This window comes from Branchiostoma belcheri, unplaced genomic scaffold (genome assembly GCF_001625305.1).
Source record: "Branchiostoma belcheri isolate BF01 breed outbred unplaced genomic scaffold, Haploidv18h27 scaffold21, whole genome shotgun sequence".
In the NCBI taxonomy this organism is placed as follows: Eukaryota; Metazoa; Chordata; class Leptocardii; order Amphioxiformes; family Branchiostomatidae; genus Branchiostoma; species Branchiostoma belcheri.
The window spans coordinates 689,971-712,241 of NW_017803602.1; the positions used below are offsets into that span (position 1 = coordinate 689,971).

Consider the following 22,271-nt stretch of genomic DNA (forward strand, 5'->3'; position numbering starts at 1 on the left):
TTGACTTGTCTGACTTTTGTTCCTTTTTCGACTTCCAAAAATTTGTCTTCACTTTATTTGCATATCAATCAACAGGTTGTGTATATAAACCTGCTTTCCCCTCTGGTCTCTCAGTCACTGACGAAAGCTAGTGGATACTAGCTGAAACGTCTGACGTTTTCAAAATCATATCCAGTTGCTTGAGTAACTGTTTTTTGGCATATCGTATTACCTGGATGTCTAACCTTCATCGACGTAAACGTTATTATACATTGTGTAGAAATGGAAGGATAGTAGGCATATTTCATTTAAGTTACTGAGTAACTTTCAAAGTATAATTAGTAAGGCATTTGAGAAAGGCAAATCCAAGTTTGACTGGAAGAATCGAGGAACTTTTCTCATTGACAACCCATAGTTCGAATTGAAATCAAGTATGCTGTGTGTTTTCCTCTTCTCCTGCAATGTTGACTCAAATTCAAAGCAACACAATAGTTTTGAAAACGTTTCAAAACTATTTCAATTATTTCCTGAAGAAGACAATAATATGATAATGATATTTCGCTACTTTTGAGACTTTATTCCTGTCTTGGATATGATTCACAGAGCATCGCATCTGGTAAAATATACACATTATAACATTCACAAAATCTGATACAAATGCTTTTTATATATAAAAACAAATACAAATAATTGCATCAAAACACGTGATATTGATGGCACGTTTTCATCAGTTACCAAGAGCTTGCCCTATTGATATGTCTACGTTATCTTCATGTGCTAAAATGTTTCAACATGTTTGTTTTAAAACCCCTTTTGCAATGTTCCATGTCCAAATTCAATATTTTCCGCAGCTAAAATAACACATTTTAAAAAGATTTATCACTAGTAAGTCTAAAATATAGGTCAACGATTCAAGTAAGTCGATGACCTACTGGAGCTCAGCGGCTTTTATCTGGAAGAATCGAAACAGCCTGCTGAATGCAAAATACCTAGTCAAAAGACCGAGCAATCGATATGATGAATGTTCATTTTAAATGCCTTCAAGACATTTGAGTTGTTTCTTGCTATGGAATGATGCCATTTTCTAGCCTTAAATGTACGTAATTTTGTCAGCAGTCGTTTGAGTGTTCGAAGGAAATAACGTCTCTCTGCAGAAATAGCTGAAAAACACTCACTGCCAATCGTTTCATTTTAGACGATGTCATTCGGCAATACAATACAGAGAAATTCGAAATTACGTTATTAAGAGCTCGGTCATGTCCATTGTGCGATCGTCGTACGATCATAAACCGATGACATCCTTTGGCTATTCGTGCATCTGCCGTAAACCTCATCTGTCTTATTGAAGAAAGGCTGCCGTAGACCTTTGTTTTCGGTTGTTTTTGTAACAGCCTGCTTGAAAATCCTACAACAACAACATCGTAAGAGACCTATGGCGAATGTGACCACGCTATAACGGAACAACAGGGACCTGTACCATACGCAATTAGTTTTGGATATATTTAGTAATTGTCAGTAATTGTTTCCAACACACCCCCACTATGATATGATACCTGTTTTTGATATGTTATAGCTATAATTCGTAATATCTAAAAAACGTACTTACGGACTTGGGAAATTGATATGCACATAGATATTATGATTATAGTGGATTTAGCCACAGGTCTCTTTATGTACTAATGATTGTAGTCGAAGAATAATACATTACAACGATGGCATGTGCAACAACTTTGTTATTGATTTCTTTTCACTGGAAAGTGAAGGCTACTCCGTCATAGTCTATAGATGAAAGGATCGACTCGCTGGCACCGCGAGGCGCAGGCATTCCCACAGCACGCACAGATCAGACAGGAGGCAGATGCCGCCAGAGGCAGTAACAGGAAGCCCATCCACACAATACCGGGGTCTTCTTTCAATACAAACACTCCTGGAATGTGGACGAAAGGCAAAAGTGTCTGTTAGGCAGCATGGAAATTATGATTTCACTATATACAAAATACGTACTATTGTTTACTTTGCAATACTCAAGGTTACCGTCGATTCATTTTACACCTTTCGATCATGTAAACAGTTGTTTACCTTCTATCTTCTCACCACAATCGTTTTTAGTTGTTTAAAAAAAGACAGCTTTTACTGTACTTTAACGTAAATTGCACCCTAACACAAAAAGGAGCCTACCGTCGACTGTCACGGCAGTAAGGGCTATTCTCGTATGTTTGTTATGTGGAGACGGCTTGCCATTTGGTCTGTTATGTAGGCAACCCTCTGATATTTTCCACCTTGCAAATCTGGCAGCTTTCTGCACATCCAGGCTTTTATTTCCTTCTGGCGAAGCGATCCTCTCGTCTGTTGGAGCTGACATATTTGGCAACACTGCAATACATGCAATACAATATGACACAATCAAACACAAATTATGAATATACTTTGCCAAACTACATTGCCTACACGGCACAAATAGGCATTCCTAGCCTTTGGTTTCATTTAGACTATTTGTACATGTGTTCAGATTTTCATCAATAATAATTAATGCGAAACCTAGATTCAATAACCTGAAATCCCCAAATGTCGTCATAGAAGAAGAATAGATTTAAGTTGATGCTAAACAGATGTATTTTTGCTTTTAAGACAAATTATCGTACAAAAAATAGATAGTATCTTAAATTTGAAGGCGCCAATTGATATTGCAAGAATGTCCGTTACGCTTACCTTGTGTAAAACCAGCTAGGAGATTGCCATATACGTTCAAGCTTAGCTTCTTTTCTTATATTCTTCTGAATCGCTTACATCCATAAGACATATTAGCCATCATCTGCAACGCGGACGAACCTGAGACTGGCAGTTTCCGTCTTCAATCATAATGAGAATGAAAGCTTAAGTTTCGATAAATGTCGCGGACAGATCTACTTACCAAGACAATAGATGAGAAAAAGAGCCATCAGAAACCTTTGTAGCGTTCCCCTCATGTTATATATGGGTCTTTGTTGTCATTTTTGCAGAAGGAAGACGCGTCCGACAAAGTGTCCCCACCGAGGCTGATCTACGTGAGCGGCTTGCTAATCTCTGGTGATCAAAGCATTTCTAAAAAGGGATGGGACAAATGCCGGTTACGGGTAACTCCTGCCATTTGTCATGGGATCTCAAGTCATTAAACGTTCCATTTCATCGCCTATAATTACCACCCGAACCGGTCTTAAGCAGCTTTAGTATTTATGTCCTTAAATCACGCAAGATTGTATATAGACATTGATGTATGCTGTTTTGATATGAAAGATACGGCATATAAGATGTACCTACATGCACTGTTTGTGAATGATAAATGAAAGAGAATATCATCAGAACATTAAAAAGTACGCTTCCATTCAGTATGATGAAAGTCTCCCGGTGTTTATCGAATACATATTTTACCTTACCGGAAATTACCATCGACACATCCTGAGCTTCTTTGCTCTCCACAATGCAATTATCGCAAAGGATATGATGAAGATGTATAATTTGTGACACTTTAATTTTTCACCAATATGCCAAAATAAAATTGCAACGTTTTCTTATCTGATATTGTAGAGACGTAAGTAGCCCTTTCTGTTATACCTACAGTCTCGTTTTACGCAGACAATTTGACGTGTAAAAGCAACGGAGATCCGTGACAAATTAGACGATCATAATGCAGATGTATTCAATAACATCGTAATATATCGAAAGAAGGTTGTAGTTTACTCATATATCCATTTTGTTGAGACCCTTCATTTCTGATGTAAACTTGACGCAGACACTTTGACGTATAACAAACGACAAAGATTGTCGACACAGTATATCGTCACAATTATAGGTGTCGTCATTACATGCCCTTGTAAATCGAATAGACTAAACTTCAAAACAATATTTACGTCAAAAGGACATCCGTTGAGAAGTATGAACGGAATGATAACTGGATCAGAGAATTGGAATGCGAAAAAATAGTCATTTTCTTAAACTACCCAAGAACGTAAAGAACATACAATTGACACTTGGATTTTACATATTTACCATTTAATAAAACACACTGTGCAGTGACATGGATTCATAGGCACATTATATATTAACATAATGATAAGCAATGTTAAGGTGCTTTAATCGTTATAAATCCCATTTGCAGCCTCCTGATCTTTTTGCATAGCCATTCTGAAAGGGGCGTTGTCTTTTGCTGTACTTTTGCTTGACTCAACATCTGCTGACAGACTATAATACGATAGATGCATTATTGAGCCATACTATACTATATTATATCACAAACGGAACAACAAATCGGAGATGTCAGACTTCCCAGAAAAGTATGAAATCCACAACGTCTTGAATTTCCCATAGCGACCTCTAATTCCTGCTGGCTCCCGAGCCAGATTCTCAGACCTCCTGTCATTCTGCTCGTCAATTTTCCCCAACCCACGTGCTATCAAACTTCTCTATCCGGACAAACAGACACAAAGAACATACATAAGCCACCTAAAACAATACTTCCGTACCCGAAAGTAACAAATTAATATTGCCCTAACAGCAACCACTGCACACAACCGTGGGGAATTGTGAGAATTCGACTTACAATCTTCGAGTAGGTTAAAAACAATACCAGCAGTCCAGCACCATTTCACTTTTCACCTGCTGTGACTAAGATAATGTGCCATGTAGTCGGTTTGCTGTGTGGAATTAGTGTTACAAATACAATTCACTCACACAAGTGTACAAATGTGAGTTTCGATCTCAATCTCAGTCTTCAGTAGTGTACCTTGAAAATCTCTCATCAGTAAAACACCAGACATGGTCACAAATAACACTGCATGTATATATTATATCTTTCGTAGTGAACTTTACATCAATATTATTGCCATTACATACAACATAGCGAGTGTCCATTCAAGTTTGTACAGACAAGCAAACTGACGAAGAGAAGCAGTTGACGATCCAGTCGCATGGGGTCGCTCTAGTGTAGACCCGTCATTGTTCCCGTTGTTGGTTTCGTCTGGACTTTGCGGTGCAACCAGCGTATCTAGGTTTGACAAATTTGATAAAAACGTATTTACATTTTATCCCAAGATAAGTTAGCTACATGTGTGCTTTCTAAATAGCACAATGAATTTTCGTAATAGGACTCAATATGTATCTAAAGAGTTTAAATATGGAACAACATTAATCAAGCCTACCTGGCATAGCAAGTAACGTGGTAGTGTTGCTGACCATGAGCGGGGTAGATGTGGTCGCCCTGGGTAGGGAATGCCGGGCCCGGCATGTTACAGAATGCCGGGAGGAAGGAGGAGGCAGATCGGACGTCGTGGTGCCTTGCTCAAGTCGAGCTGTAACCGTCCGCGAGTTCCTGGCGTTCTCTGTTGCAAAAGAAGAAGAGAAAGAGAAACGCCAAAAATAAATCATTCTTATGTTAAAAGGTCATCACTTTTGGTCCATTGATTATATTAGTAGATTCCTACATCACATCTAGTGACCTCAACAGCTATGCGATATGTGTTGCCATGCTAACAACTGCAAACTGTATAAAATGCATGTGGAAATGACAAGAAGTACTGCATGTGTAGGATGTGTGTCCGGTCACCAGCAAGACAGCTGGTGTGAATTGATATCCAATAAAAGACATGGACCCACCTGTCCCCAAATCAGTCGTCAGTGTGGATACCCATCATATAGGATAACGTTACTAACACTGGTGGCAGCAGTGGGATAGTTGTTTTAACATGTTCGCATCTGCAATGCATATCAAGATCGCAAGAGGACGTTGCTACCTAGTGCTACCGTGTCCGCTCTGTCAAGATACACCAGAAACCTTCAACTTTTGCATTTGCAAGTTGCATATTGGACTTGAGTGCAGAGTACAACCACATTCTGTACCTCCACAGTCGTTGACCACCATCTCTCTCAGAACCTTGGAACAGCGCCGATGTCGTCTGCCCCGCCCACGGCACTCGCACGGCATGGTGGCCAGCATGTCACCACACGAAGTCCGCCTGAAATAGACGTGTTTCAGCATTACACTATTTATATAGGTCACAATTCAAAATCGGGGCCCGCGCGGCGCCTTGGCGGGCTGTTTTAGGGCACTATCGGACGGGACCTGGACGGAGATTGGCGGGGTTCCCGACGGCTGTAGGCATATTTTTGACCCCGCGCGGTCGCCGAATTCACCCCGCCAGGGACACAACAGCTGCCCGGCCGGACTGTGAGAGCCGGTCGGCACCCTACCGCACCCCACAAGGGCATCAGACATGTCCCTGACAGAAACCGGCCGTCCAAGGGACCAAAGTGAATTTTGAACGGAAGCCGTCTAAGCGCCGGTCGGAGCACAACAGGGCCCAGACAGGGAGCCAAAAATGATCATTTTTTTACCATGACAGCCGGCGTACGCCCGGCTTCATGGCGCCGACCGAGGTCTACATCGGGGACATGCCGCGCCGGCACCGTTGGAAATGTGACTCCAGCTTAAAAATGAGATTTTTAACCATTATACAAAGAATGGTGGAGAGTTAGTAGTATATGAAAATCATGGTTGATATTAATGCATCCATGACTCAAAGAAGGCGAAACGCAAGCTTAAAAACGTTGACCAGCACCCTGTCGAGTGAAACGTAAATACTTCCATTAGTAGTTAGCCAAAAATCTTTCGCTGTCACCATGACTTAATCAAGAATGTAAACATCTATTTCTATTAATAGAAAAGCACGACTTTCGGTAGACCAGGTGAGGGGTTTTAAATTGTTAAACACTCACCGACAGTGTTGACCATTCTTGCATTGCCGGTGTAACTCCAGACAGTCGGGCACTTGAGAGGATGGCCGCGCACAAACAGGCAGGAGACCGTTTTTCAGAGAGACGCAGTCCTTGTCATGCTTTCCACATCTGCACTCGACCAGAGGCTGGGTCAAGTTCGATGGCGCGTACTTGAAAAGGTCCCGGATGGCCCCAATGCATGCCGGTCTGTCACATGTTCCGGTAATCTCGTCAGGCTCGCACATGTGGATGTAATGGGCGAGGGACGTCCGGCAGTCATAGTTGGAGTTACATCGGTCAAAGGCAGCAAAGCAGCTGCTTGTGTAACCTGTTAGAGATAGAAACACGTTATTTTCATTAGGTTTCTATGGCGGTATTTTTTTCATAGCATAAATTCTTGGCCGCTTGCTTGTTTGTAACTTTTTAAAATGAAGACTGAATCTGAATTTTCAGGGAATATGCTTTGATCTATGAACGTGGGGGACGAAGCGAAGACATATTCAGATCCGGATTAAAAAAAAAAACATTGAGTCGTCGCAGTAATTTTCATCCTCTACAAGATCGATGGTAAAAACGCAAGCCTAAGGCCACAAGAAATTTGCTCTGATAGCTTAAATTCATGACCGGATGTTACGTCTTGTGATTACATGTTTCGGAATAAATAAAAAAAATATTTCCTCCGCTGACAACTTATATTGAACACATGAAAACAAAAAAAAATGCTCTTGATCCTGTAACCGTATAAGGGGCACAGGACTACATTTCTGCTTGTGTACGAGACGAGACAAAATTGAGGGGCGAAAAAGACAAAGAACAAAAGAACGTTTACAGATGTAATAAACTCATATTGTCCTCAAGGGATGTTTGTGGATTTATTGACTGTGTATATATGGAACGAAATTTGGTGATAAACAGAATGAATGAATTTTCCATGAATTATACCTTTCTTAGTGCTACGGCTTTCACTTGTAGTTGTCGGTTCAGTAGGTTCTGCAACATCAAACCCACAGCTCAGCCACACAAAACGATAATACTTCCGTACCCGAGAGAAAGCAAAAAAATAAGTATATATGCATATAATGCAAGGCATAACTAACATGCTACTCGAGTGGACATATATAACGTTATGACATGACAGGACTGAGGCATGAACTTCTATATGTCAGAGGCTAGAACTCACCCGTGTCATGTAGGGCTGCTCTTGGCTCCGGAGGGTAGTCAAAGATGTCTTGTTCTGTAATAGCCAATTGCAAATACGTGAAAAACAAAACATTAGTTTCATCATCATAACGCTGCAGATAACAGTTACAATACCTCACAGATCATGTATAGTATATCGTCCTTCATGTTCTATTTAAAACTTTTAAAGTTTTGCATACTTACGTCTGCAAGGATCTCGGTGTATTCTAGACAGGATACGACGGCATTTTCGTTCTCCCGGCATGCCCTTGGGACAGATGCAATGCCCCAGGCTTGTGAGGCTCAGCCTGTCACGTGATTCTCTACACCGCTCCTTCATGGCGGCCGTACACTGGTGACGGGTGGTGGGGCAGCTCGCTCGGAAGTTGACGTAAACCACGTTGCAGTACGAGGAGTTCTTGCACTCGGTCTTTGCTTCGTTACAGCTGATCGGCCTCGGTGGCAGTGTGACCTGGTATTGCCTGCTTTTGTCGATGTCTTCTTCCTTGCCTATGCAGGAGAGGCCTGCAGTTTGAGCATATAGGATACAAGATAGGAGGCGCTCCATCCCAAGGGAAGAAACAACGGTTCTAGTCACGAAAACATTTTTTTCAAAAGAAATAGATTTCAGATCTTTGAAAAGTGTCTAGATCTTTCGTGAATGTTTTGGAATTGTGGATCAAATTGTATCGGAAATAATTTAATCTAATTGGATCTTACACCACTTCATGAATTTTGGAATGGCTAACGGAGACGTATGTGATCTATTTTATTACTGCAATGGTAACACATCACTTATATGAAGTAGTTAAGTCATGAGAATGCCAGAAAGCATATGTACCTTCTTCAACGTTACAGGGATGGTGGAACAGCCTTTGTTCTGTGTCCATGCAGTGTTCCAGACGGCTCTTGTCGGTGTTCCCACAATCACACTTGTCCATGTACCGCTGTAAGGCGATGTAAGCATCTCGGCATTGGGTTGCTCTGTCTTCCACACAGACTTCATCTAAAAGGCAAGGAAGAAGTTAATTAGCACGAAAAAATGAATTGATGAGAGAGCAAAATGGGCCAAGGACAGAAGTTAAGCCTAGCGGACAATTGATGGCTTTTCAGCACCACAGACATGGCTGCTAAAACAGCATTGACAACATAATGTTTAGTTAAAAGAAATATTATCTTAATTCCTCTATATGGGCTCGATGAAGTTATTCTAGGGATCGCATACAGAGACGGCATCACAAATGGTGAAGTATGGAACAGAGGCAAACAAAACATAACTCCATCCTTATAGTTATTCCTCCCGACCACAGTAAAGAAACCAAACATTGAAGTGATATGACCACTTGTTATGATCAACAGGACTAGCCAAAACTATCATGTAAGGCATGGGGAGGAAGATAGAGGAATGGAAAAGATGAGAAGATGGGAGGATGTTATCAGAGAATAGACCGGCACGACAGTAAGTGAAACGTTAAGGGGAATAGAAAAGCGAGGAGTTTGGAGAAAACCGATTGTCAGATCTTCTGTGGTATCCCAACGGTCAAATGTTGGGTACCAAGGGTTGAGGCATGCACCCCTACCTGACTGGCGGCAACTTTTGTAGTAGTAGTGCAGCACGAGCCGACACTGTTCCGTGGCCTCGCACTTCTCTACAGCCTTCAGACAGTTCACACCTCCCTGTCCTTCTGTCACTGACGCCATAGTAACGGCTGCTGCGTTTAGCAGAGCTAGAACCACGCAACGAGACATTTTGAATGTGTTTGAGACTGTGTATAGAAGTGTTTTCTCATGGATACATAGTGCTAGCGAGAGATGTACGGGTGATTTCTAACACATCCCTGAACTAAATGAAAGGACACATTAGACTTATCAATGTACAATAGCACCGGGCGGCGTCTTTATAAAAGAGCACAGCAAACACTAGACATAAGTCAATGGTTTTCTCTCATGCTCCTTTGTTGTTAGGATAAAACGGCCTAAACCTCAGCCGTTGTAGGAGTTTTGGTGTCCCAGATTTTCAGCTTATGGCGCACGTGCGCGCTTTTCACACAGCTCGTCTCTCAAAATGGCGCGTTATAGGATTACTAACAGAGGAGACACAGTCAATCCTGGAGGACACGTCTTTTTGTCAGAGCGGAAATCTCATTTCCTCCGGAGCTGGCTAAAGACACTTTATAAGAGAAGGAAACAAGCAATTGTGAAGATGTAATATTAGATATGCCGTCTGTTATTAAGCACCGAACGAAGCCATATGAGCACAATCATTTAAACTCTGTTTGATATTGATTGAGGTTTATACTACATTTCCTGTCCATATGTTTGTCGACGATACCTTTCGGAGATGTCATTATTGATCGCAAGGGCATTGGAACAACATAAAGAGTGTGTAACAATAGGTTCTAGAGATTATAATATGATTAATATTCTCACAAACCAAGGTTCGACGTTTGTCATGAAATGTGAAAAAAGACAACGCCAACAGGACAGAGCTGCTGGATATTGATAATAAGCCCGTCGTGGCATGGATGTACAATAAAGGTATTTCAATATAAGGAAATATCTGGACACCCTGAGAATAAATGGTGGCAGAGCAGAGCAGAGAGCTACATATAGGGTTTCTGCCTAACCGTCTTTCGATGAGACCTGAGTTTATAGAGCCGACAAGTCAGGCAATTAAGGCAGAAACACATTCATTGCAAACAACGTTTTGTAAATGTAAATGTAGTTAATATTAGCTCAAATATCAGAATTAGATGCTTTAGTACAAGTACAGAACATCAAAGCACAGAATCGTGCTTTTCCTCTGCCGTGGAAGGCTTGGAAAGATATATAGTACATATAGTAAAAAAAAAACTAATGAACTGCAGAATAACTGTAAAATTTTATCATCAAGTCTAAATGCATATGAACATGATCTCAGACAAGCTAAGATACACACCTATCTCAACTGCAGAGAGAACATCTTTCTGACATTGAGAAACATAACATGTTACAAGTATATTCAGTTAGGACTTGGCAACATTGTAAGTAACACACGCACACACGAATGAAATACGAATACGGGATGATAGTAATAACTATATCATACCATACAATATAATTAGAATGATTTGTTTGCTAGTTAACACGGCTAAATGACTATCTACAGGCTTTACAATATGCAATCTACTTGAGCTCATTACAGCTCATTGAGTCCATCACCTATTTTGAGCCGCACCAGACGAAACACGTCGGCATCAAACATGCGGCTAGAGGGAACATGAGTCTTTTCTGTACAGTTGACTTGGGGTTTATATTTCCCGTTACCTATAATCTAACTAAAGCCATAATGTGCTGTGACACATATTTCTGACGATAAGTAAAAAAATATAATATAATTTCGTTTAGTATGAAGTTACATGTATGGCATATCTACCTATTACAAGTACAGTAAAACGCGGTTCAGTGATGTTATCTGAGACTCTTAATAGTCTGGATTCTCAATACAGCTCACTTCAGATGTGATGGCGTGGGTCATGAACTGAGGGTTTATAGTGGTACTGATCAGCAGTGGGGACAATTCAGGTGAAAATCACATAGAAGAAACAAAGAACGCCATGTGCCATGTACTCACCGAGTCCAAGTACTGACAAAAGAAAGGCATTCGTGGTCATACCGGACCAAACACACCTCTCCTCCCCGAAACCATGCTGCATCCTGCGAGCCATTGTGGTCTAGTGAACGGGCCTACGGCAGTAATTGTATGGCTCATGCATACAAATATTTACTTACGTAGGCAGACCAATTTCCGCAGGCGTAGGACGGCTGTGCACGCGTGTCCCAGGTTTTTCCTAATTCTTCCAGTGACGTTGCCATGCTCAGAAATGCGATAGATGGTTTCAGGGGAAGCTGTTGTTTTACACTACAAACTGATACTTTAAATCTACTACAAACAAGGTTGGATGCACTTAGGCCATACATCCATTTGAGCTTAAGCCGATGGAGGGCTCTTAAATGGAATCTAGATTGCCTGGCTCAACTGCAGAAGAACCAAATGATTATCACATACAGAACAGCATAGTCTACCTGAATAGAAAAAAAACGATTGATTCCATGTTTTAGTTGCTAGATATAACTACTATTTCAAATTGAATCTTACTTTTCTGGCAATAGATGTTAAATCCTATGGTGGTGATTGATAGATCCAACTGTTGATCAAACGATGCATTATTAGATTGGGGAAAAACGTGAAACGTAAATGTATTTCGTGGTGGCAGACGAAAAGGCAATGTTACTTAGGTACAGTAATGGCTTCCTAGAAAAGTTCTTCCTGTTTTTTTTCGCTTTTTTTCGATTTCATAGCTCAATGCCTCCTCGTTGACACGCTGTTCAAACAAATAGCAGATGAGACCCTTTTTGTGGTTTCCGCGTATTTAGTGATCATCCGGGTTTCATGTGAAGATGGTTGATACAGAACTTCAGACTTATTTGCTTTCCATTAAGTACTCCAGCCGCGTTGCCTCCTTGGGAGCCTCGGGCGTCGCCTGCAATAAAGGAGGTCCACAAATCTAGGCCTGAGCTATTGAAGTCCTAGGCGCCAGACTGATGAGCTTCCTGTCGACCCGACGAACAAACGCTGTTGTCGAACCGCCCGTACACTGTTGGGGAAAGCTAAACGTGTTGGGGTGTTCTATCCAAGGACCCATACCAGAAAATTATTAGGATCGTTCCATCTTCGTGTTGGGGTCCCCAATATCAATTATGTACTATACTGCTTTAGTCTATTCGTAAATTTTTAGTGACCTCCAGGAACGTTATGGAGATTTTGCATTTTTACCCCTAATGTATATCGTCAGCATATGAAAAAATTGGATTGTGGTAGCCATTTGTAAATACATTCAAACATGCTTTGGACACTTGTACCATGTTTAAGGAGCAAGCTGGCTAATATAATAAAAATTACTGCTAACGCGAGTCTCAATGATAATACCTTATATTGTAATATTTGTCAGTTATTGGCTCATAACAAGAAAATTTGAGATCACGAAAACTTCGTAGATGTGAGTTTTTCTATTGAATATCCAGATGATCCAGACAGAAGTTTATGTATGCCAAAATATATCAGGGAGGCTAAACTGTCTTTTACATGTCTGCCTCTCGTGTTGTCTTATAATACTGTGGAATGATGTTAGGGCATTCAGTAGGAGATTTTGACGTATCTTAGTCTAATGCAATAACAATTCGGAATGTTGGAAATACTCGCCTGACTTGGCTCACACTGAAATGTCAAACCTACATATCAAGTTGAACTGATCGGCAAACTGTTTCAGCAGTAATTGTCTAGCCTGTGGAACCACTAATGTAACGTGTGACATGTGTATGTAAGTGAGTACCAGAGTGTTGTGTTCAGCGTTTTACGAACAGTGGTACCGCGACTCCTATGTATTTTCAGCTGTACTGCATCCGATTCCTGAGACGTCCCCATTATAACACATGTATGAATTCGAAACTGCTATTATTATTCAGATCGTTCCTTGTTATTTCTTACTGTGTCTTCTCCATCTATTCTGGCCTACAGTTTATCATTGCTACTGTGATGTCCAGCTTTAAGTCAAAAGCTTGACATATCGGCTGTTGGATTTGAAACAAAACTATTAGCAGACATGTACATCAAGTGAATATACGTTAAATTAGGAATATAGATGAAAAACAAATACTACAATGACATTTGCCTCAGGCAAAATGACTACAACGACCTGCCGTACGCTCAGCACGGGAGCCTTTTGGCTCATCGCTCATTATGAATAGAAATTAATTGCACGGGCTGACACAACGGAGGCCATTTTCTGGAAAATACCATTAATGATTCATAACAGCTACAAGGAGCACGCTTAGTGCGCACATTGTCCCCGCTGTCATCCTTTTCTGTGTAAGCCATTGAACCGTGTATGTTGGTGATAAATGAAAAACATGAATAGGACTGACAAAGGCACGTCTCTAACGGGACATGAGCGAATATTCTACAACACTCTCGCTCAGTTTTACGAGACGCTTGATGAGCTAGAAACGCCAGCAGACAACATGACAGGAAAACCCAAAGGACAGGAGGGCGAATTGAGGAAGCTTGCACCGAGGGATGAGTTTGAATATCACGATGCGTCTCACGCAGGTGCGATCCTCGGCAGCCTGAACGATCAGCGCCGGGAGGGAACATGTACCGACACGGTAGTGGTGACGGGGCCGGTGGAACATCATTGTCATCGGAGTGTTCTGGTGGCTAACAGCAATTATTTCAAAGGTAAGGATTTCCAGATAGGGCATTTTCCAAATGTCATCTATATCTAGGCAAGAGTGGAAAATTTTTATGAAAGGAACAATCGTGTAACAAGATGGATGCACACCAGATAACCGACAAGGGTAACGTTTCAATTGATTTAGCTGTCCATATCAAATTCAATAATATATATATATATAACACCAAAAATGGTCAGAGCTTAGAAAAGTGATCTAATATCTAACTATCTCATTTCTTTGAGTGTAAATGTGAAAATTGTTCGCGTCAGAAATCGGTGAGCTGGGCCGTAGATTTAGCTTTCTCACGGTAAATAAGGATTACTTGACTTAATCGGCGCCGGTTCATTCAAAATAAATATCTGCAACTATGAAGGAGTTTTTGTGTGTTAATCATGGGTTTGTTAGGACAGAAAAGTTGACAAAGCGTGGGTGGGGGACTCAATGGGGTGACCTTGAAGGTCTCAGGATTTGGCTGGGAGCTGGGAGCGGCGGGGATCTGGATAGACGTCGACACGTGGGAATTCAGGAAGCCGAGGATGACTTGAGTGACCCATCGCCGTTTCTGTCCTAGTCCCGTCTAAAGTCTCCTTATAGTTGCTGCAAATAAATTCGCGAAAGCCTTCCCAGAAGTCCGAATTATCTTCAATTTCTTGCTTCATTTCGAGTTTGTCATGAAATTGTGAGGATTCTCTGATTTGTGTCCGTTAGCTTGTAGTGACTGCTTTTCTTAAATATTTGATGGCGATGCTGATCACAAATACTATCAAACCTGCCGCGGGTACTAATATCCATCATGTCCTACATGCATAATTTATACCCTTCCTTCCCCAAGGACGAATTTACAACTCAACGATTTGAAACCGATTAAGATGTTTTCATGTTTGAATTTTGATGTCGATATTATGTTTCAGCATACATTGTACAGAACAATAAAATCTTAATTGTGCATACATACCCAATGGGTTAAGTACAGGTCACAACAAAAGAAGAAAAGGTACAAAGCTATGATCCCTGTTAAAATCATAAGAAGCCAACTCGGCTTCTTCGCGCTTCTTTGTGATGGTGGAGCTGTAAGAACCGATGTATTGTATTCCTCGTGTGTATAAAGTAGGGAAACAAATATTGTCTTCTGTCTACAAAAATTCAATTCTTTCTTTTTATAATCTACATTGTACATGTACCAGAAATAAAATGGTGTTCATCGTCTATTCTAGTACGGGTCATTCACTCCTATTTCCTCACCTTATGGCAGTCCTTTCCCTTGTATTTCAGCCATGTTTACAAGCAGCATGCGGGAGGAACATGAAGGAAGGGTGGAGATTAAGGAGGTGGAGAGTGACGTAGTGTCAGCGCTCTTAGACTTCAGCTACACGGGAAGACTTCACATCACAAAGGCAAACGTCCAGTCACTGCTGGAAGCTGCGTCCCTGCTGCAATTTGACAAGGTAGACATCCTCTTTACGATATGATTTTCGGGTACTTAAGTATCGTTTTAGATGACTGAGGAGTGGTGGCTGAGGTATGGGTCTGTCTTACTTTAAGATCTCTGTATTTTATGTATCATATTGAGTATATGTAATAGTTGTATCTTGTGTCCAATAAGGTACTAGAACCATGTTACACCTTCATGGAGAGGAACATGGACTCGTACAACTGCCTTGGTATCAACAATGTGGCCGAGTCGATCGGGTGTCAGCACCTGCAGGAAACGTAAGTAAGGGTCACATCTATCCATGTACATCATCAAACCTGACAAACTAGCTCCATGCATATTTTAGAATGCAAGATATACTTGTATTATACTGCAGGAAACAGTTCTTAAATATCATTGTATTTATGGTCATTATATATATGTATTTAGCCTTCATCCTAGCCTAAAATTCATTAAATTAAAAGTGGACTTCAATTCTGTATTTTTTAGCCTTCAGTGGGTCACAAGGATCTATCAATGATTCTATGCACCTTTTGGCACATGTCAGATATTCTAAGACAACCAGGTCGAGTATACAGAATATGTATGCTGAAACAACCTTGTATTGATGCTTTGTTCACAGATCCAAAATGTTTTCATTAGAGAATTTTGCCGAAGTAGCTAAAGGTGAGGAGATCACACTGCTTGAGAAGGACGACCTTGTACGGTACCTGTCTAGCGACAACCTGAACGCCAGACGTGAAGAGCTGGTGTTTCTGGTCAGCATGAGGTGGCTAAAACATGACCTGGACAACAGGAGACAATATATTCACGAGGTTAGTATTGTTATGGAGTCATATCATGATACTTTGTTCCTAATACGGAAGTATTGTTTTGGGTGGCTGAGTCCTGGTTTTGTCTCTCTGTCTGTCCCAATCAGCTGCTTCGGCTGCATGGTGGCCATGGGTGGGTGGTGATTTTGATGGATGATTAATTGGACGTTCAAGCAGGAAAATGACCCAGCACGCACTGGGTGGAAGTAAGTAGACGGTAGACGGAACTCGAGGAAACGCTGTAATGCCCGATTGAATTACATCATACCATCCTCTAGTGAAAACATAAAACACTTTCCGGAGGTCTGTGAACCTGAAGTTCATGAAAACCAAAAAATACTTCCTGGATGTCCGGAATCTTTGATTCCTTGTTGTTATTTGTTTGTCAGCCAACAGTTAACAACAATGTATGACTTTATGTTGGAATCTCCCCCTCCATCTGCAGATCCTCTCTACCGTGCGCTTCCGGTTTATCAGACCCAACTTCCTGTTGGATCACGTGGACACAGAGGACCTGGTTCAGAAGTCCTCCAAGTGTGAGTCTATGGTAGAGGAGTTCAAACGGTACCACATGCTGCACCTGGACTGGCACGACTTCGCACCCAACCCACAGTACAAGCCCAGGAGGTGTCTGGCCTCAGAGCTGGTCGTCATAGTTGGAGGGGGTACGGGATGTCATAAATACCATAACTTAAACATGGTTTATTGTGCATTGTAAGGCCATTGTAGTTTTTCATCAAGGCTAAAGTAGTTTGAAATTCATTAGTCGTAAAATACATTTGTAGACAAAAAATCGTAAGTTTATTGGCTTTGCTACCGTCATTATTATTATGATTATTGGTCTAGTATGTGACATCAGAATATCTTGTGGATTACGTTCTCTTTGCTGTGCTTACCGGGTTTAGAACTTAGCAAGCCAGCTCTGCTTCGTCCTGTGCTTGTCAGGCGGGCCACCATTTCACATTGCGTTCTTTACTGAAATAATAATTCAGAAATACGGCACAGCATATATTATGCTAAACTTGCCGAAATTTCACGAAAGTCATAACTCTAGTTTCTGTTTTAATATAAACCTGCATTTCTCCTCTGGTCTCTCAGTCACTGACGAAAGCTAGTGGATACTAGCTGAAACGTCTGACCATTTCCAAAATCATATTCAGTTGCTTGAGTAACTGCTTTGGGGCGTCACAACTCTTTGTCTTTAGAATGACAAACCACGTGCTTTCTAGGTGAGAGAAGTGGGAAGCAGATGTGGAAGAACAGTGACCGTGTGATAGCCTACAACCCACTAACAAAGAAGTCGGTGGGCCTGCTGAGTCTGCCATGTCGGCCGGTCATGCCCTCTATCGTCGCCCTGCGGAACGACATCTACGTCACGGGAGGAAAAATTGATGACGTAGTCAGTAATGAGGTGTGAAAGTTCGAGTCAAAGGTCAACCTGTGGATGAAAATGGCACCCATGAAATACCGGAGGTATATAGTTAGAAATTTAATGAGGTAATTATCGGTGCATTAGTTTTGTTACCTGTACGTCGTAAGATTAAGATGAAAAAATGAAATAGCATACCAACTTATATTTGCTAAATGGTAACTAAGGATTGTTAGAAGAGAAACACAATTCTAACGTCACATTTATGATTGACTACATTACGGGGATGATGATGACATTACGGGGAACCCCATGTAAGAGCTAGCAAAGTTGATTAAAGCAAATGGAGATAAATCGTATGATAACGATTCCAGGTACGCACATGGCTCCGGGGTTTTAGATGCCACGATTTATGTTGTGGGAAGTAAAGAAGATGAATCAAAGAGTACCCAAGGAGAAGGGAATGGAGACATGTCAGCGCTACGGACGGTGGAGAAATACGATGCCTATATCAATCGTTGGGAAGAATCAACGCCTCTAGCGAAACCTGTCAGTTCTGCAGCTGTAATAGGGTACAAGGTCTGTACAGTTTTCAATTATTTTCATCAATGCCACATTACTTACCAAAGATATTTTTAAACAAAACTAAATGACAATTTAACACATGGACCTCAGAGCTGATTCAAACGTTTTTCAAGCTCCTTTTGCTTAAAATTGCCATTATTGCATATTCCATTGTACTTTTATTCTGGTATATTCGATTGTTATCGAAGGTCTCCTTTCAAACATTCAAAACTGATATCTTAATACGACGTGTATCGGTTTTAAATTGCTACAGTACTTGGGCGTATGTTGTGCCTTATACGCGCCTCTTGGGTAATGACAATTATCAATTTTTGTTGTTAACAGAGGAGACTGTACGTTATCGGAGGTAACGGTTCCTGTAAGTTAATTCAGAGGTTCACACCCCGGAGTAATCAATGGGACATCATGGAGTCATCCATGGTCAGCAACCGCTGTGCGCCGGCTGTCGTGCTGGGCGGACTGATCTACGTGCTCGGGGGCGGGTCCAAGAGGGTTGTGGTGTACGATCCGGAAACAGAGAAGGTCGGTGCCAGGTGTATCCAATTACGTCCGTGTACGGAAGTATTGTTTTAGGTGACTAAGCTGTGTTTTCGGTGTCTGCTAATCTGGACTGGGTAGCTTGGTAAAACGCAAGTGAGAGGAAGATTATACATTGACAGGTAATAATGACAGGTCAAAAGGTCATAAACAGGAAATGGGGTGAACCTGAAGGTCCAGAATCAGCACGAACTAGAGGTCGACATGGGTTGATTCAGGAAGCCGAAGATTGCTTGAGCGAGTCTATGAAACCTGAAATCTCCAAATTCTTGTTTTGCTTTACAACCCAAGGTCAAGATAGTTTATCTTATTCTATCAGATCCAACTTGTCAATAATAATACAATCAATTCCATGATAACAGCTGTTCTTTGCCGAACATTTTTGTCAAATATTGGTGTCTACTATCAACTTCAGGAACTCTTTGAGAGCTGTAGTCAATAGTCAGTAGTCAGTAGTCTTCCTTCTCCTTGGTACTGAATTGCCATCCTTGAAACAGTTATGTTGTAATCGTTTCAGTATCGAATGACAAAAACATTTTATTTAGTTCATTTTTGTAAGTTGTTAATAAATTGAAAACAGTTCAAGTTAAGAAGCAGATTTTCAATTGCTTTTCAAATTACATGTGTGACGTATTGTACTTGAACTCTTGTACCTTGTCACATTTGACTGTTCGCAGGTAAGCCGCGTGTCTGACATGAAGTTCCGACGCGGTTTCCATGGCGCCGCTGTTGTGGAGGGGAAGATTTACGTCACAGGGGGCGTGGCCACAGGCGACACTGCTGCGCATGACACCATCGAGTGTTACAACCCCAGTACAGACACTTGGTCCATCTCTGGGAAAATGATGGGGCCGTTATCAATGCATGGGTGTGTGTCAATCTGCCGTTAGATTGTCCTGTACATTTTTTCTGTTACATCATACATGTACAACGAATCATATCCATGTATACTTATTTGAATGATTTTTGTATATTGAATTTACAAAAGTCAGATCTTGGAAGAATCTGATACGTCGAAACAATCACGTTATTTCGATAAGCGGTTTCATGGTTCCAACTGTGCATGCACGGCGTGATTTACAATACAAAACATTTATAACTTAAGGTGGATTATGTAAGAGTGATCAGGACGGTTCGTCAAAAAAGAGCATTAACCATGTCTACCCCGCTTCTTTGTTATTATTTCAGAAGATCATAATGTTAATTACATTATACAATGATTTACCGTTAATTAGAACTCGGTAGAACTGGAGATCGTTTGGTTCGTTCCTAATTTAGAATGGGTGAATATATCTACCTTCGCATAGCAGTCTGATAGGTACATTATGTTACTTTGTCACATGTTGGCGATATTGCAGGCCGAGTGATCAAACATGATGAAACTGTGGTCTTTACGGTGCCCCATTTGGAACCTTAAACGCTAGTTGAGTCAGGTGATTCCCTGTCTGTATTGCGGTGCACATTTCTACAATGTGTGATATTAATACTATTTTACGATGTTGTTTACTAGTTACATGTATTTTGTCGAAATTAGAAAAGAATATCCAAGAAGAAATGATGGAAAAATATGACCCTAATTTCTGGCCGTGACTTTTTCAATTGAAAAAAAGGACTTCTGCCATGGTTTCCAACAGCTTGAGCGTTTAAAACGTTCGATCAAAGTTCAATTACGTAAAGAAATAAAAGGTCTCCCTGTCTGCCAGGGTAATCACATAGTGAATATCGAACATGGTTTGATTTGTCATAAAAAAATACCACAATTCCTCTCCGGAAAAGACTCGATAAAGGTTACACACATTAGGTGGAACATTGAGTGACAGACGAATCTTCTTGATCGGTACCTAACGTTGAAACGGAATATATCTTCGTACATTGAGAATATTTTATTCCTTTACTGGCTAATTGGAGTTGTTATGTTGATTAGTTGGAGCGCTTCTCTTGATTGTCTCTTTTTCGACGCCAAAAGAGCTTACTCCATACCTGCAGTAACAACAGATACTGTGCTTCATTATGCTAAACAATACATGGCGATGTCCCTCCACTGGAACGAGTAGGCGGGTAATGCCATATTTGATGGACAGCTAAACTATGCTAAGTCGAGTTCTGCGCGCTTTCTGCGGCTCTTTACCTACATAGCCTTTACCCTTCCTTTCTTGGATTACACGCAACGTTTGGAAACGCGTAAGGATTGGCATTATCAATTTACAAGGTCACTTGGTCAAAACACTGTAACAGTACAGGTAATGTGAATTTTAAAAAAGGCGTACTTTAGAGGATTTACCTGGCTTTACTGTTGATCGGAACGCGCGCAATTAAAACTATATCCTAGCAAAGACTTGGAAACCCCAAAATAGCAAAAAATAGAAAAATTTGCAAAAGGAAGAAAAACAACTGCTGAGAAACAGGAGCTTAAAGGCCACCAGATTGGAAGCTGTGTGGAGATACATACATGCACCATCGCTGTTTAAAATTACTTCAGTACGTTCAGTACGTCTCAGTAGCTATAGCCTGGGCGATGTTTCAACAGAGATATGTTGTACTGTTCGATGTCTGTATTTAATAGCAGCTTCATACTGGGCGCAACCTTATAGTTTTCAACAAAACAGTCGAACTACATATTGGATATTTTAGATACAATAATATATGACAATGGAAGGATATCATAGCCACTTGATTTTCATATGAATACGTTGTGATAAATATGTGTGCCACGTTCAGCTAACAACATTATTGTTTCAAAAATGTATGCAGTTGCTTCATTTATTGGATTTCTAACCATCAACGTCCTAAACTACATAGAGAATGTCGATTATTCATATCTGTTAAAGTTTAGAACTATGTTCGCTGTAGTCTGTGTCTGATAGCAAGTCCTAACGAACGTCCTTTCCAGAAATCCATGACGTGCCCTGGCCGTGTGTTTAACATCATGTCATCGCAGGTTCTTATGTACGACGGCAGACTCCGACTTGACTGTCCGAACTGGACCGTGTGCAGCGCAGGCCGTCTCGGCAGGGACATCGCCAGAACTGCCGCCTGCTCTCCATCGGGAAGGGTGTCCGGTTTGACGCCATGTGGCACTCCTCACCAACCCCGCCCAGAGGTTTGCAGACGTGCATGGCAGATCCCTGGTTCCACAGTGCGCAGCAGTAGTCGTTTCCCCACTCTTGCCGGCAAACTGCGTCTCCCGAACATACCTTATCGGGATACACAAAATTGTATAGAATTGAAATTTTGTAACGTCTTTTGGCTTCAACCAGGACGTCGACGCGGTTACATTCGTCGTAGGTTGTCAACTATATTTTGATGTTACAGAATTTTCCAGCAAGTTTTGAAAAAAAAACGCTGACGAAGATCTAAG

General features: G+C 41.1%; 1 protein-coding gene and 1 pseudogene across 1 annotated transcript; one reads left to right on the forward strand and one right to left on the reverse strand.

Moving 5' to 3' along the window:
• Positions 1-4,034: 4,034 nt before the first annotated feature.
• On the reverse strand, positions 4,035-11,607 carry LOC109469696. Its single transcript, XM_019768264.1, has 9 exons — positions 11,519-11,607; positions 9,486-9,632; positions 8,747-8,911; positions 8,110-8,430; positions 7,907-7,960; positions 6,727-7,054; positions 5,851-5,966; positions 5,154-5,333; positions 4,035-4,999 (listed from the first exon to the last, which is right to left on the reverse strand). Exons 1-9 carry the CDS (start codon positions 11,598-11,600, stop codon positions 4,821-4,823), a joined length of 1,572 nt encoding a protein of 523 aa, XP_019623823.1. The 5' UTR covers positions 11,601-11,607; the 3' UTR covers positions 4,035-4,820.
• Positions 11,608-13,801: 2,194 nt separating this feature from the next.
• On the forward strand, positions 13,802-20,454 carry LOC109469736 (annotated as a pseudogene).
• The last annotated feature ends 1,817 nt before the right edge of the window (positions 20,455-22,271 follow it).

Coding starts and splice junctions, on each gene's coding strand:
- LOC109469696 (XM_019768264.1), bottom strand. CDS start 11,600: ATGCAGCATGGTTTCGGGGAGGAGAGGTGTGTTTGGTCCGGTATGACC. Junction 8,912..9,485: donor CAAAAGTTGCCGCCAGTCAG/GTAGGGGTGCAT, acceptor CTTGCCTTTTAG/ATGAAGTCTGTGTGGAAGAC. Junction 5,334..5,850: donor GGTGGTCAACGACTGTGGAG/GTACAGAATGTG, acceptor CTTTTGCAACAG/AGAACGCCAGGAACTCGCGG.